The following is a 17252-nucleotide window of genomic DNA, read 5'->3' as shown; positions in this document are numbered from 1 at the left end:
TTTTGTGTAAATTGGTTGAAATATGACGATAATTGTTAATGACGTCGTAAAAAATCACGGTGGCTAGGAGTTTTAATCGAAAACGCTGCCCAATCCGTTTGAGATATCAACACAATGTATGGTGGAATTGTATATCTTTTATTGGTCTCCAAAAAAATCTGCGATAGTATAAGGTATATCTGTCTACCCCATACCTTATACCCATAACTTACAATACCGATAACTTACTATTAAATTAAATTGTCATTTATTTCAGGCCTAATACACCCATATGTGTTAGTAACTTACATAGCTAATAGAAATAATGTTAGTGCTATTACAAAACACCCATCATTCACTTCTAAAAAAAGACCACATATAATGTGACATTTGCAATTTAAAGCTATTTGTACACGGATACAGTATAAATCATTATCTAATTAAATACGTTAGTTAAACTTAACTCAGCATTCCATACAGATTATAATGGGTCTTTACACCATACAATTTAAATTAATATCCTAGGAGTGGGAATTAACCTAACTAAAATAAAACGCGCGAAAAATTTAAGCAAACTGTGTTGTTGATGTTGTTGTTTAATATACTTATACGCTTTACTCCCCGAGCGAAGCGGGGCGGGTCGCTAATATTAGCATAAATAAATAATGAACAATTTTTTATGGAAACATATATTTACTTTTGTTCAGTTTACACCTTTTGCCTCAAATAACTTGTTTGGGAAAATTGGGTTGTTTTACTCCTGGTCTTTTATCAACTAATATTATTTTTATATGGCAATGAATGGTGCCTAATATTTGATTTTAAGCTTCCATGGTATTTGTCTTATCTCCTACACTTAGCGATTAAACAAAAGGATTCATCTTGGATTCATTGCGTTTGATACAAAAAGGGTTTAGCGGTGGTGGTGGTGGTGGTAGTATATACTGCAAAGTACTTGTTTATTATTTATTATCTACAATAAATATGTATAATATACCTATATACATTGCATGAAAACTGAATGTGTTTTATTTAGCTGCCTGAAACCTAATAATGATAATATTTTTTATCTGAATGATGTCTGGAGAACACTTCAGAAAAAGTTTCCGAGAATATTCTCCGGAAATTTCCAGGAACTTGCAACAGGAAAGTAAAAACAACAATAATTCATATATATATTTATTCAGTATAGCAAAATTACATTTTAAAGAGAGTGTATACAAAAAATAAGGTCTACAGCTACACAATGTCAACGTGTAGATGAAATATTTTCCAAAACCTTCACACATCAGTATATTTTCGTCACAGCACATTTAGTCAAAAAAGTAAACCGTACAGGGTAGGTATAAAAGAAAATATACACAAGATATTTCAATAAATTTAAATGACCATTACAGTATACTTACATCTTAAATTGAATTTGATATCTTAAATTGCATATAAAAGACAAGATACACTGGCGGGATATGGTGTCATATTATTTATAACATCAATAGGTAATACAATTTAATTAGATCACTAAACTAGTTGACTTGTAAGAAATAAAATAATTGGAGTAAAGTGATCCGCCAGTGTGTAGCGTCCTTTATCAACAGTTGGAATACTTGAACGTTAACACAATCGATAATTTTATTATTACTTATATAATAGATAAAATCACATAAAATTGTACTGATATTTCTTAGAAGTATAAATCCATAAAACAGAAAAATAAATAAATAATTTTGCTTAGGTATAACATTGTGTAAACATTCAAGTAGGCATAAACGTAAAAAAATTGCGTCATTAGTTTCTTAATTCATAATCCTACTTTGCGTAAGAAAAGTTTTATTACCATAGTTACAAGGTCCATTTTCCCTCGACCTAGTATGCTTAACTATACATAACACCAATTTTATTGGTCTAACTAACAATTATACATAGCTAAAGTAGTATTGCAAATAAGAAAGAGTAGAAAAAACATTTGACGAATCAGGATTTTTTCGTGAAAATATTTAAGTATGAGAAGACCCATGAAATTAAAAGTAACTTAACTCATTACTAATAACCCAAATTTACATTGGCGCAAACATAAAATTACTCTTTCTAATTTTGAAAAACAGTAGGCATAGCTAACTTTGTAGCATTGAGGTACCTAATACATATTTATAATCAAAGTAAGATAAATTATTAATTATATTTTGTCAAGCCATTTCTGACAGTAGAAAAAAGCGGCAAATTTAAAAAATGTAGGCGCGAAGGGTAATCATCCTATAGAAAATTTGAATTTCGCGCGTTTTTCTACTGAAAAAGTTGTTTGACGGCTATATATGGCAACACATAGAAAGTATAGAAACGATGGTATCAAGGCCGTGTTAAGGCTCCTGTACACCATGGCCCAGTGTAGGCCAGTCCAAGGGACCCATTTATGCGTTATAGGGAGCAAGTGATATTGCTATCTCATTTTTCTCATACAACTTAAAGCCTGACCAGTAATATTAGTAATATATGATCATTGTCAAGAGGGCGCTGTTCATTCTCATGTATAGGGTGACAGTTCAGTATACTTAGTATGAAAAAAATTGTTCCTAAATTCCGCAACATGGCGCGTGATCATATATTCCTGGTCAGGCTTTAGAAACCATCAACAATCTTTATGCTCATTTTTCACAGATGTATTTCTGTTGCCGCGATAACAACAAATACTAAAAACAGAATAAAATAAATATTGGGGCTCCCATAGAACAAACGTGATTTTTTGGCGTTTTTTGCGTAATGGTACGGAACCCTTCGTGCGTCAGTCCGACTCGCACTTGGCCGGTTTTTTCACCATTATGACAAATGATCAAAGTTCTAAAAGACCAGCCACTATTATCACAACATAAAATTAACAACCACCTACTGAATAATAAATATGCATAATAATAGTACACACAAGAACATAAAAACGGGACACTATGGCAACTCCCACGACAAGTGACCCGTTTTTAATTGCTCTTGAAACTCATAACAACTATCTGACAATATCGACATAAGTTACATAAATTTTTTTTTAACAGAACATTTTATGCCGCCTAATATATTATGTCAAAAGGCGTATATACAGGGTGGCTAAAAATAAGTGCATTCCCGTTGCTAGGGAGGTTTTGGGATTATACCAGGGACCGGACAACCCTTTCCGCGATAAAACCCTTTCAATGGGCAACACTTAAACACGGCTAACACATTGAAAGACTTTCCCTTTTGAACTGCAAGCCCATTCATACCCTTACCTTTGACTAACCCTTACCGAAATGCTAACCAAAAATAAGGCTAGCCCTTAATAAGGGTTACCCTTATCTTTAAGCGCTTTTTATAAAGGTTTCCCTTTGCGTGAAAGAGACAGGATTAGTATATATCTACGGTAGTGTATGAAAAGGAAAGAAGATACGTGCCTAGTCAAAGAACGCCGCCGTCGCCGCCGACGATCGCTCGGATTCGAAGTAATGTGTACTTTATGAACAAGGTAGACGACTTAAATTAGCACGCTTATATGCTAAAAGGGAAGCCCTTTATAAGGCTAACCCTTATAAGCAATATGCAAGGTGTTGGTGAGCGGATGATAAGGGTTTTGTAAGGGTATTTGGGCTACCGATCACTCAAATGTGGTAGCTTTATATAAGGGTTTTTAAAACCAAAACAAAGGGTTTCGTCTGGCAAAGGGTATGGTGAGTTAAGCCTTATGCAATACCCTTATAAAACCCCGATAAGGGATAGCGGGCCGGTCCCTGGATTATACTGAGCAACTTTTACTATGGGCCCAAACCACGAAATCGTAAAAAAAAAATTACCCTCCAATGTGCGAAACAGCCAAATTTTTTTTGCGATTTCGGGGTTGGTCCCATAGTAAAAGTTGCTCAGCATAATCCCAAAACCTCCCTGGCAACGGGAATGCACTTATTTTTTAGCCATCCTGTATAAAAAACTGAACTAAAGCCCTTCTTCTACAAGTAAATAAATAATAAACCGGCCAAGTGCGAGTCGGACTCGCGCACCGAGGGTTCCGTACTGTTTAGTATTTGTTGTTATAGCGGCAACAGAAATACATCATCTGTGAAAAATTTCAACTGTCTAGCTATCACGGTTCATGAGATACAGCCTGGTGACAGACAGACAGACGGACAGCGGAGTCTTAGTAATAGGGTCCCGTTTTTACCCTTTGGGTACGGAACCCTAAAAAATGAAATTGCGAACTCTTTTTTCTTAGGTAAGAAGAGTGATTAATCTTGTCCAATAGGGTTGGACGGTCGAAGTGTTTAGCAGATGGCGCCAGCTTAGCTTGCCCTGACAATCCCTAGAATTGTGTCATTTTTTACGTTTTTTAATGGAATTTTATGCCCTGGATGACAGCCCTTTAAGCCAAATCTCAGAAATGGGGGCAAGCTATGATGGCGCCATCTGTGCAAACTGTTGACAGTTGCCAACCCCATTCATGAAGATGAAACATAAATAGTTGTCAATGCTAATTTATATGCGTCTTTTGTAAAACATTACTACATGTAAGAGGGGCTTTAGCTACGTTTTATTTCCTAATAATAAATTTAGGCTTATCACGTGGTAAATGCTAGATTAGATTTGCTGGCAAACTATTTTTGTCAGTAGAAAGGCGCCAAATTTGAAAATGTAGCCGTGGAAATTCTCTCATGCAACATTTGAATTTTTCTCCTCACAAATTGGTTTAACTAATGAACTATAATAATAATAATAATAATGATGTATCTTGTAGTTATTCCTTTATTTAGTCGTAGTTGTCGTCGCGGGGTCCCTTTGTTTGACATAATTATTCAGTCATAATTAATGATTGTCATATTATCATTAGTCATAATTCTGAAATCGTTAACTCTTCAGGATTGTCCTAAGATTATCCTATAGATAGGTTAGGTTAGGTTTGTTTTATGGCAATCCTGAAAAGTTACGAGTTTCTGAGAAAAGCCAAATTATGACTAACGAAAATGTGGACAAACAATACATTATGACTTCAAACTATATGGGAAACAATAGAGACCCTGTAGTCGCTTGGCCTGTAACCGTGGCCTAGTGTCCGGGATGCCTCCACCCCCCGAAGCCGACCTCCAGTTGTTGTGCAACCGCTATGCACAAGCGGTCTTGATTCGGCCCCGCTATCACCTAAAACATTTACAGCGTATATTTAATTATTTATTTTGGGGGGGAGGGGGAGTAGGTACGCCCAGGTATGCGACGCTGGGCTATTGGCCAACTCCTCAAGTCCATCATACACGTCCCAGTCGTCCCCCCCGGGCAATGCTAGTGGTCGTACGGGCGTCGCTATGTTTACCAACATACCCCGGACCACTAGTAGCAGAGTATGAGGGCCTCGCCTGGTGTGGGCCACGCCAAGAGATGTGGCATCCCCACCCGCCAGGTGTTCCTTTTTCCTGAAGCGGGATTTGCATTGCGGGATTGGTGGCGTGGGATTAGTGTAGTGGCGGTGGTTTTTGCCAACGGTTGCACGTGTGATTTTGATTCCTTCATAATGCATGCATTTCGTAATTAATGCATGCATTGCGAAGGGTGTTTGGGCTGCGCGTGGGATTGTTGGTGGAACTCCTGCCGCGGCATTGGTTTCGCGCCGCTGGTCTCGTAATGTAAATCCCGCTTTACCCTAGATTTCCTGTCTTAAGCCGGGTTCACATTTGTCTGACGTGTCGTGTTGTGTTGTGTCGTGGCGCGTATCGGTCTCGTGCATTTGGTGTGGTTGCGTTCGCATTTGTCTGATGCACGCTGCGTCGGACAGATGTGGGCGCGATCGCGTTTGGGTGTGTGGGGCCGGTGTGCGCCGCGGCGCGGCGCGGCGCGGCGCGGAGGACAGGTGTGAACCAGGCTTTAAATCCCATGCTCCAAAAAGTCATTTCCTGTCATCTCCTGTCAAAATTTCCCGTGTCACTTCTCCTTACACTTCCCCTAACCCCCCTTTAACCCCTTCCTGGAGGAGACAACCTCGACTTAAAAACCCTAATCCAAGGTGTAACTCATCGTGCCGATGGATGCATGGCTGAGAGGGCGCTCAGCCGCGAACGATAGGCCTCGGGTACCGGGCGAAACCCGTTGTATATAGCCTTGTCTACGCAAGCGGGGCTCTGCGTAGTACTGACCCTTATATCCCTAGCTACTCGTGGGAACTATATGGAGAGCAACAAAATAAAATCTTTAAAAAAAAACAAACAAAACGAACGACCTCCTTAGATGAGACGGCAAATGCTGAAGCACTAAGGGGGGCGAAACTAACAGAGAGTGGGAAGGCCGAGAAGGAGCCATCGAAGCTGGAGAGGCCACTGAAAGCCGGGGTACCTATCGGAACCCCGGCCCAGGTGACTAAGCCAGAGACGATGGAACTTTCAACAGCTGGACCCTCGACGGAAAAAACGATGGCGGCGGAGAGTGGGACGACATCTGTTGAACCCTCAAAGCAGGTCATAGATCCCGGCTGGGAGATCAGGTGCAAACCAAGAGGGAAGCCTGCCCAGACCGAAGAAGACGCACCTATGCGGAAAAAACTTTCGCAGAGGAAGAGGCAGCGGCTCCAAAAGCGAAGAGAAGCAGAAAGCCGCCCCTCTGGAGACAAACAGGAGGTTGACGCCCCGGAAGGACGGGCCGAAGGAGCGACGACCCCTGCGGAACAAACCCAGGCTAAGAACAAACCAGAAGGGAAAGCCAAGAGGGCACGCCTGGACGAAACCATATCCCCAAGAGGCGACCACAAAAAACAGCGGACGGACGCCTCGGGCAACAAAGAACCACCCTCCTCCTATGCGGCGGCAGCAGCGACAGACCTGACGGTGGCGATCACCAACGATCGCACGGGCAGACTGACGCAGCAAGACGCAGCAGATGTGGAGAAGAAGATCGGGGATGCCATCTTCCAGGCAGCCATAGAAACCGATCTGGACACCGTAGCGGAGGCCCCAGCGTTCTCAGGTAGACCCAGTTTAGTGGATGGGTACCTGAAGCTGTGGTGCCAGGACGCGAACACCAAGGCGTGGCTGATGAAATGGTTGGAGTCGGCCACCCTTCAGAACGGAGACCGTCTCGTTGGGAAGAGGGAGGACGAGATGGTCCGGAACACAAGGTGCGGTATTCTGATCCCGTCCCTGGAAGACAACCTCACCAAGGTAGGAAGGGTCCTCAACTTCCAGAACCCGTGGGCCATGGTGAGGAAGTGGACACTACACCAGGCGATCCCCCTTAAGAAAAGGGCCTGTACCCTACTCCTGGTGGGAATACCTGAAGACGTTGTCCCTACAGTGATGGAAAAGGGAAGGAGACTGAACTACCTATGTGGGACAGTCTACATTCGTTTCCAACACAGCGGAGGACGCTTCAGAGATTCCCCACCAGAGAAGAACGCAACAGAGGCGAACACAGACGGAGGGGAGGACAAACCCGCAGAAAACGCAACATCATCACCAAAGAATACCCCCTCTGCCATGGACACCGATGTCGCAAACGAACACACCTCAGACATAGAGGAAGGCATTTTGCTGGACTCGGAGGATGAGGATGGACTACCGAAGGGGATCAGTCTCCTGGACCTAAAGGGAAGGGCGGAAGGGACACCCCCCGATGGCGCCTTCCCACTGTAAGGTCCTTCAGGTTAACCTCCAGCACAGCGAATCTGCAACGGCTCAACTTCGAAGATGGCTGGAGGTTAACCCAACATCCATAGCCCTGATTCAAGAGCCGTGGATCAGGAACACACGCATAAACGGCCTTTGTAACACCGGAGGTAATTTAGTTTATAATACACATTACAAACCAAGATCCTGTATATACATATCCCGTAACATAATGGCACAACCACTAACTCAATTCTGTTCCAGAGACGTGTGTGCCATAAAACTCCTCAGAACACAAAACTCAAGTCTACCGGAGATAGTCCTGGCGTCCACCTACATGGCGGCGGAGGACGAACCACCTCCAGTGGAGATGAACAACCTCATACGCTACTGCGAACGAGAAAGGCTCGAGCTGGTCATATCTGCAGACTGCAACGGCCATCACAACCTATGGGGAATGGAAACCAACAACAAAAGAGGTAACGATATTGTTGAATACCTTATGTCAACTAACCTAGATATATTAAACACAGGATCCAAACCAACCTTTGTCACTCGTAGATGCAATACTATAATTGACATTACTCTAAGCACAGGACTGGCAGCTCAACACATATCCAACTGGCACGTGTCGGATGAGCTATCCTGCTCCGACCACAGATGGATTCGGTACGACCTGACAGCCGACACACACACTACCACAACTAGAAGAAACCCGAGACGCACGGACATACCGGCGTACAAGGAACTTCTGGAAGGTAAACTAGACAATAACACACACACAGACAGACCTAGCAATACAAAGGAGTTGGAGGAACAGGTAAACTTACTTATTAAAAACATTACCGATAGCTACGAAAACACATGTCCACTATCGACCTTATCAGCTAGAGGAAAAAGCAGTAACAACAACAGCTGGTGGGGACCGGAGTTGGACCGAATGAGAACAAAAATGAGAAGGTTACTTAACAGAGCAATGAACACAAGAGCTGAAGAGGACTGGGATAAGTACAAAACAGCTAAAACAGACTATAAGAAAAGGCTAAGATACAGAAAATCAGCCACATGGCGGAATTTCTGCGACAACATATCCAATGTAACACAGGCAAACAGAACAAGGAAAATCCTTGCAGACCAACCAAGGCAACTACTGGGCACCCTGAGGAGACAGGATAATAGCACCACCAGCAGCCCAGCGGAGACAGAAAGGCTACTGGTTGAGACCCACTTCCCAGGATGCAAGGTAGTAAATGAGCAAGACCCAGAACAACATACAATGAACTACAATCCAACTGAAAGAGAATGGAAGACAGCAGAACGCATAACAGAACATAGCAAAACGACCTGGGCGGTAAATAGTTTCGATAACTTTAAATCGCCGGGAACGGACGGAATCTACCCAGCCCTACTAAAGTGGGGAGGACATACATTAATAAAACATTTATCCAATCTACTGTGCAGCTGTATAGCCTTTAGATATATACCACAGAAATGGAGGGAAGTGAAAGTGATTTTCCTACCAAAACCAGGAAAAACCGATTATTCAGATCCTAAGTCTTTCAGACCAATCAGCCTTACGTCCTTCATGCTAAAAACACTAGAAAGACTATGTGACAGAGAGCTGAAGGACACGGCTCTAAAAAACATAGAAATTCATCCAAACCAACACGCCTACAGTCAAGGTAAATCAACTGACTCAGCTCTCCACGCTGTAGTAAGCAACATAGAGAATGCGTTGGCGAGGAAAAACTCCTGTCTAGGCACCTTCATCGACATAGAGGGAGCCTTTGACAAGACCAATTTCAGCAGCATTCAACAAGCATTACATAGACATGGAACCAACCCGCTCATAATCGAATGGATAATGAACATGCTAAGACAGAGAATAATAAGACTAACAGAAAATCAAAATCACCAGGCACTAGTCATGAGAGGATGCCCCCAGGGAGGAGTACTCTCACCATTGCTTTGGAACCTGGTTGTAAACGATTTGATAACAAAACTAAACAACAAACATTTTATGACCATAGGGTACGCAGATGACTTAGTAATACTAATCAGCGGCCTAGTAATAAACACACTGTGCGATCTCACACAGACAGCACTGAAGATAGTAGAGAAATGGTGCAAGGAGAATGACCTATCGGTAAACCCAAAAAAGACCGACACAATTCTCTTCACCCATAAACGAAAACTGGGTACATACGAAATGCCAACACTTTTTGGCACAAAACTGACACTTTCAAAGGATGTAAAGTACCTAGGCATAATCCTGGACGATAAACTGAACTGGAACAAACACCTGGACAACAAACTGAACAAAGCAACAGTAGCCTTTTGGCAATGCCGGAGGATGGTAGGCAAAAGATGGGGACTTGCCCCTCACATTATACTATGGCTGTACAAAATGGTAATAATGCCAATGATCAGCTACGGCGCGGTTGTATGGTGGCCCCGCACCCAGCTAACCACAGTAATAGACAAACTAAATAAAACACAAAGACTAGCATGTGTGGCTGCAACGGGCTGCATGAGAACTACTCCGACTGCAGCTCTAGAAATAATGCTAGGACTCCTGCCACTACACATGTACATACAGAAAGAAGCGGCTGCCACAGCTCTTCGTTTGAAGAATCTAAACCTATGGACATCTTTCAGCTCATCGCACAAGAAGATCTATGAAAATACGATCTCAAAAATGCCCATGCTGGAAGCGCCTATCGACAAAATACCAAAAACTATGATCTTCTGGAAAGATTACGCCATATCCTTAACAGAAGATCCGAAAGAAGGACTAAACCAAACAAACCTAAGAATATTCACAGATGGCTCAAAAACAAACGAAGGGACAGGATGTGGTGTCTTCTCAGAGGACCTGAACATTCACATCACAAAACCCCTTGGTGAACACAATACGGTATTCCAAGCTGAATGTGTAGGAATAATAGAAGCTTGCAATGCTATTACAAGACGACAAGTGAAACACGAAACCATACTAATACTGTCAGACAGTAAATCGGTACTACAAGCGCTATGCAGCGACAAACTTACCTCAGAGCTTATACTTGAATGCCATCGGAGCCTCACTGAAGTGAGCAAAGAAGGCAACAAAGTAAGAGTACAATGGATAAAGGGGCATAGTGGATCAAGAGGAAACGATGCAGCGGATGAACTGGCCAGGAAAGGTTCAGAAACACCGGCATATGGACCCGAGCCAATTATGCCTCTACCAATATCCTACATACACAACCAGCTAGAACAACATCACAGACAACTGCACAACAAGTACTGGAATGAAATGAAGACATGCAGGCAAACCAAAGAAATTCTACCGGAACTGAACCACAAACTTACCAAAATATTACTGAAAACACCAAGAAGCCAACTACGCAAAATAGTAGGATTAATAACAGGACATAACACACTAAACAAACACCTACATATTATGGGTAAAACGGACAGCCCCATGTGCAGAGCGTGCATGGCAGAAGAAGAAACAACAAAACATATTCTCCTAGACTGTAAACAGGTAGAAGTATATAGGAGCAAATACCTAGGAAATCCATGCACACTAAAGGAAGCTACTAGCAACCTGAAGACCTTGCTAGGCTTCGTGGAGGAGCTGGGGTGGTTAGAGTAGCGCTACCTCGTTTCACGCAAAATAGGCACATTGGATGTCGAGTTGCGGAAAATGCCCAGCAAAACTAACTAACTAACTAACTAATTATTTATTTGGTTGGAATGATAGATGGAAGGACGGAACGATAAATAGATCAAGGACCGGACAACCCTTTCCTCGATAAAAGCCTTTCAATAAGACGGCTAACCCAGTGAAAGAAACTGCTAGCCCATTCATTTGACTATCCCTTACCGCAAAACTTCCCAAACAATAAAGCTAGCTCTTTGCAATTGCTTTATAAGGGCTACACTAATAATTCAACGCTTTTTATGAAACTTTCTCTTATTGTTTATTAGTTTCAAATACAACTTTTGTAGGCCAGTATTGATTGGCAAGTATACATATGAAACCTTTTACAATCTCTAGTAAAAAGGACACTGTCAATTCCGAGGCATTATGCATATATTAGACGATCGCTCGCTATCGGATGCGAAGTAATGTGTGTTTTATAAACAAGGTAGACGATTTAAATTAGCAATATGCTAAAAGGAAAACCTTTTATAAGGCTAACCATTATAATTTATAAGCAATATGCACGGTACTGGTGAGCGGATAATAAGGGTTTTGTAAGGGTATTGGGCTACCGACTAATCATGGGTTACCGGTTACCGCTTAGATAAATACTTTAAAAGCAAAATGAAAGGGTTTTTTCGGGCAAAGGGTATATTGAGTTAAGCGTTATGCAAAACCCATACAAAACCCTTTATAAGGGATAGCGGTCCCTGAAATAGATGAATGGATGGTTGATGAATAGTTGGATGGCTGCATGATGGATGGATGTATGGATGGACGGAGCGGTAGGATTACCTGTATAGCGAGGGGCAGGTCCCCATACAGCCCCACCGGCACGGCGGTGGCGGGCAGGCCGAGCACGTTGAACAGCATGCTGTACAGCACCCCGGACGCGAGGGAGAACACCTCGTGGTGGCGATGGGCCGGCCCGGTGAACACGGGGTAGAGAAATACTCCGTCCGTGCCCAGGGTTCGCTGAAATAAGATTAGATTATGAAATAAAACTATGAAAACGGATTATATCGCGTATATTGAATTTATAATACATCCCGACGTTTCGAACTCTTTACAGCGTTCGTGGTCAACGGGTGACGAAACGTCGGGATGTATTATAAATTCAATATACGCGATATAATCCGTTTTCATAGTTTTATTTCATGAGTAACTATCGCGGTAACCGAAGACAATATTAAGATTAGATTAAATAAGTTTTTTGACAAAAAATTCATTTTTGATACAAGCTTTTGAAAGTCAAAGTCCAAAATATTCATTATTCAACTAGGCATAGCAACAAGCACTTTTAAATTGTCAAGTTTTACAAATAATACCTTAATCTAAATATCAGAGCAGTTTATTGATGCAGTTATCATTGTTCTTAAAACGTATTGTTCTTTTAAGGGTGACTATACTTTTTTAACAGGCAACAACCACAGCAGAACAGCACTCATCCAGGACAGGACAGAGCAGAACTCATCGAGACCTTCAAACCCCAAACTCAAGTTGCCTGTGGCCACCTCCTGTGTCTATCATCAGATCAGCTCGATGAGATGAGACCATTATATTGCATTGTCACGCAACTTACACATGTATGTGAACTTTTCGCTCAATCGAATAATGTGTAGGTAATGTAATTTAACGGGTATGAAAATGTAACTAAAGAAAGCTCATATTTATGCCACAGTTTGCGCTGTAACAACCATTATTGCCAGCAATGAATATGTTTTTTTTAAATAAAACAACGAGTTTCCGAGCTGGCCCCAAAGTATAATCCCCTAAGCTATAACACTATGGAAGTATCTAAAATACACAGACCATACAAACATAGAAACAGTATTCTGTGATCTTATTGTGGGGATTTAAACACCCCCAATCAAATCCACAGATAACGAAAACTCGCCGCCACGTGCAAGCCGAAAGCAATCGTATTTGTATACCATTAAGGCTGAGATTATAGCTGTAATTACCGTCATGTGTTCTCAAAGCTTGTCTGCCTTTCGCAGAAATGGCTTCGCCGTGCTCAGAAATGAATAAGTTGGTTTTTCTGTAAGAGTGAGACCAACTATGTTACAGTAACTACAGGATAGAAAAGAGATATATACCGTCATGTGTTCTCTAAGCTTGTCCGCCCTCTCGCAGTAATGGCTCCGCCTATGCTCCGGTATGAACAGGTTAGTTTTGTCTATGAGAGTGAAACCGAGTGCTTGGAGCGAGCGCGACGCACCACCCACTATGTGCTTCAGTAGTTCTACTAGGAGGCTGCGTTGACGCTGAAAAGGATGAAACTTTTATTTTGCATTTATATCGGACAATCATACTTCATCATATCAGTCAGAGGACGTCCACTGCTGGACATAGGCCTCTTCCAAAGAGTGCCACAATGACCACCCGCATCCAGCGGACTCTCGCGACCTTTACCAGGCTTTTTATCGCTCGAATATGCAAGAGTGACAGAGATGTTTGATAACGAAATTTCGATTTTCTTGTTTCGCGATAAACCCTCAGATTGTGGCAGTAGCGCCCGCTACGCAGAGTTTCGTGTAATATTCCCTATTGCCAAAATTCGTAACTTTAAAAGTTAAGACAGGTCTCTTAAGACCATCTTCTGCTACGCGCACGGATTAAGCAGCTGACCTCAGTGTCGCCATTTACAAATTCTACAATGTACAGTCAGCAAAATTATTCGCTTAGTACTCCTGCATACATGTTTGTATGCAGGGGTGCCAAGCCAACAGCTTTGCTGACTGTACGTCCATTCAACTGAATACCAACCTTCGGGTTAGTGGGGTCTTGCAGCATGTTCGGTATATCTTTCATAGAAAAGAATACTGATATTGATAATTCCACAGAGTTTTCTAGTTCCTCGAATTTTTCCTGCAAAAAATAGGCATTTTAAATGGACGGCGCTTGTTATAGTAAGATAGTAACAGGATAGTTAGGTACATTTAATAAACGAAAGGATTACCCTGCCTATAATATAGTCTATTACTGTAAAATTCATAAGTATTTATGGCGTTGTTTGAACACCTCGCTCGCTTAGCAACTAACGCTGCTGACTGTCAACATACTCTGAAACACACAAACACAAACAAAGGTTTCCTAAGTTCTATGACATAGACGGATATGCTTTTAGGGAAGGCTTGAGCTCCTAAACCCACCCTCAATCCGTTGCCTCCGTTTCCGCTCATTACCCTTTTTAGTCGGAAAGTGCATAAAGCCATCCTTACCTGGCCACAGATTATATAATAGTTCTTAAGAACAGATACTTATCTCTCAAAGAAAACGCGTTTTGATACCTACACAAAAATACAATAGAGTGACCTTCAACGCGCCGCTCCCCGCACTGCGCGCGCCGACACAACGCTAGGGTTGCCGACGCTTCTTTCAAACACAGGTGTCCTAGGTAGATATCTAACTATAAACGAGTCGTAAAAACATTACCTACATCTTTAAAACAATTTAATAGTACCTACATAGCTAGTCACTATCGTAAAAATAATAACAGGTTTTTTTTTTTTTTTTATTATAAACTGATCGGCGATTGGCCCTAGTCACACCTGATGGAAAGTGAAGACAGGGCCTAAGATGGAGCTCACCGGTTCAGTAACAGCCTATTCACTCTTGTTGTGAAGAAGAAGAAAGGTGTGTGTGGAAAAAGGAAAAAACTATATTTTTTATTTGTTTTGTTGTTTCTGCATCCATCCACACTACACGCTGTGTTATTTGTTCGTTACGAAGACATTACTTTAGCATAGCGCGCGGTGACGTGCGTGCGAGACGGGAGCGCGTGTGGCAACCAGCTGGCTACTGGCTAGGTTTAGTACCGCCGGCGGGAAGCGAGTCGCAGGTATAGAGTTCCAAACCTGGCTGACGGCGGCGCCGCACTCCCGCAGGTAGCTGGCGGCGGCGCGGACGGCGCGCTTGATGGCGCCGTGCACCGGCATCAGCGGTATTGCGTGTGTTGCTTCCGTCATGTATAGCACCTACAACACAATAATAAGGTATTTGACTACTAGCATAGAATAACTTATACTAGAGCGGTACTGTCATAGTAAATTTTGTAACCCCAGTAAATTCACTGCCATCTGTCGACACACTTTAAAACTAAAAATGAAGATTTATAAAAATACGATAGAATGTATTTAAATATAGATAAATGATTTTTTTTATTAGCATTAATTATTTTTATGATTTTGACCCATGTTCTTTCACTGATATGCGTTAAAATTGTTAAATAACAAACGAAACCGTCAACGCCATCTATACGACTGTAGGCCAAAACTAGTAGCGCCCTCTGAACGAGAATCAAATTTTCTTGATTTTCGAGGCACGTTTTTTCCTTAGACTGTATCCATCTATTACGGAGTTATATCTATCTTTGCTACTAGTCAAATCAGTTTCTTTTTTTTAACTGTCAAAACGATTTTGCTACTATCAAATGTATATGAAACACTAGCATGTGAATAGGACCGATATGTACAACCGTATAAAGGTCCTGTAAAATAATAAATTAAAAAAGAAACTAGCATGTGACGTCACAATCAAATTACCTACCCTTTATAGTTTTATACGGGTTTTAAAATAGAAATTGTGTCTAAAAATAACTGCTGCCTACGTTTCTATTAATCTTCTGGTGCTTTATTTCATGCATGGTGTAAAAGAATTTATTTTAAATACAGTCAAATACCCTATAATAGCGTTATACATAAACGCGTTACTAGCCTGAATTAGCTATGAATCGTTTGTCCTTATCTGTCATATTGACTAATTTATTTGTAAGAAAGGGATAAAACATAATTTAACTAAATCAGGCCCGTAAAGTTTAATAATAAGGCTAAAGGGGTTAATGTATAGGTTTTCATTACATTGCAGTATTTGATCGTTCGGCTGAATTGAGTGTAATCTCACAGTCTACAATGGAACTAAACTCGCATGCGAGTTCGCCGTTTATAAATAAATAAACGTATGAATATTCTTTCTCTTACCCCCGGTCGCTTGGTGGCGCGTCTATAACTACTTATATATATACTATGTCTATGCTATAATGCTGCCTCACCTTAAGCTTGTTAATATCCACGGGTTCGTCCAGTCTGAACTTGCTTCTGTTGTCTCCAGCCATTATGTTGAGGAGGAGGGGTAAATCTTCTGCTTTTCTGGTCATGGGCCCGACTGTCAGGAATTTGGGGTAGTTTTCGTCGTTCAGGGTGGGGATGTGGCCTTCTATTGGGATGATGCCTAAAATAATGAAGGTTGATTGATAACTTGATAATTATTGGGAAAATAATACCATAATATCGTACTCTTCGATATCCTTGAACTGCCCCCATCCTTAGGCCTTTCTCACAGGGCAAAACTGATCCTTTCAGGCATTTTCGGCTCCGTTCGGCTCAGCATTGCTACGAGCAATTACTAGGGTTGGCACAACTTGACGACTGACGTCCCTTTGCGTTTACAACCACAGATAAGATAATGACTTGAATTTTGACAACCCTAAATAGCCGAAAGGGATAGTGCCATACATTAAAGCGAAAGCATGATTCGTCCCTGAATCGCTGTCAAACTTCGGTTTTGTAGGAAGTTTCTTTTCTGTACGGTAGTACTATTACTTATTGTGTGACACGAGGTAACCTAAAAATGAATAATTATGAACTGCGACACAAACAATTCAATTGCAACCGCCATTTCATCCCCTTATAACATTATCTGAGGGACGTATTTTTTTGAAATCCTTTCAGCTGTTTTTCGTGATAGGTTGATGAAGGAACACAGATTACACAGATCAAAACATTCAAACTTTCACAATAACATTAGTATAATATTAGCAGGATTGCAAAAATATTACCTGGAGTAGGCTTATGTCCAAAAACGCCGCAGAACGCAGCCGGCAACCGAATGGAGCCAGCGATATCGGACGCCACGCTGAACACTGAAGCACCGCACGCCAGCAGGGCGCCCTGAAATGAGGTTGAAAACCCGCAGATTATTGAAAGGTT

The 17252-nt window shown here is 41.7% G+C and overlaps 2 protein-coding genes across 6 annotated transcripts in view; one reads left to right on the top strand and one right to left on the bottom strand.

The window, feature by feature from the left end:
- Nucleotides 1-1150: 1150 nt before the first annotated feature.
- Nucleotides 1151-17252, bottom strand: part of LOC134743748 (fatty-acid amide hydrolase 2-A-like) — a 37508-nt gene continuing 21406 nt past the window's right edge. For all 3 annotated transcript variants that reach the window (XM_063677388.1, XM_063677387.1, XM_063677386.1), the window contains 7 exons: nt 17102-17213; nt 16316-16494; nt 15123-15242; nt 14032-14133; nt 13362-13529; nt 12058-12237; nt 1151-5124 (listed from right to left, as the gene is read on the bottom strand). In XM_063677388.1, the coding sequence (XP_063533458.1) occupies nt 5032-5124; nt 12058-12237; nt 13362-13529; nt 14032-14133; nt 15123-15242; nt 16316-16494; nt 17102-17213 (954 nt within the window). In that variant the 3' untranslated portion in view covers nt 1151-5031. The remainder of the gene's footprint in view (nt 5125-12057; nt 12238-13361; nt 13530-14031; nt 14134-15122; nt 15243-16315; nt 16495-17101; nt 17214-17252) is intronic.
- Nucleotides 5974-8755, top strand: LOC134743759 (uncharacterized). Of its 3 annotated transcripts, XM_063677406.1 has the most exons (3): nt 5974-7741; nt 7836-8050; nt 8168-8755. In XM_063677406.1, exon 1 carries the CDS (start codon nt 6345-6347, stop codon nt 7596-7598), a length of 1254 nt encoding a protein of 417 aa, XP_063533476.1. In that variant the 5' UTR covers nt 5974-6344; the 3' UTR covers nt 7599-7741; nt 7836-8050; nt 8168-8755. The 3 variants fall into 3 exon arrangements, with proteins under 3 accessions (XP_063533476.1, XP_063533474.1, XP_063533475.1); XM_063677404.1 differs by having other exon boundaries at nt 5974-8050; XM_063677405.1 differs by having other exon boundaries at nt 5974-8050; nt 8163-8755.

The sequence above is a fragment of the Cydia strobilella genome, chromosome 8, assembly GCF_947568885.1.
Source record: "Cydia strobilella chromosome 8, ilCydStro3.1, whole genome shotgun sequence".
NCBI lineage: Eukaryota > Metazoa > Arthropoda > Insecta > Lepidoptera > Tortricidae > Cydia > Cydia strobilella.
This window is presented reverse-complemented; position numbering and strand designations above follow the sequence as displayed.

Bases quoted from the DNA above. Each gene is read 5' to 3' on its own strand.
- LOC134743759 (XM_063677406.1), top strand. From the start codon at position 6,345: ATGGAACTTTCAACAGCTGGACCCTCGACGGAAAAAACGATGGCGGCG.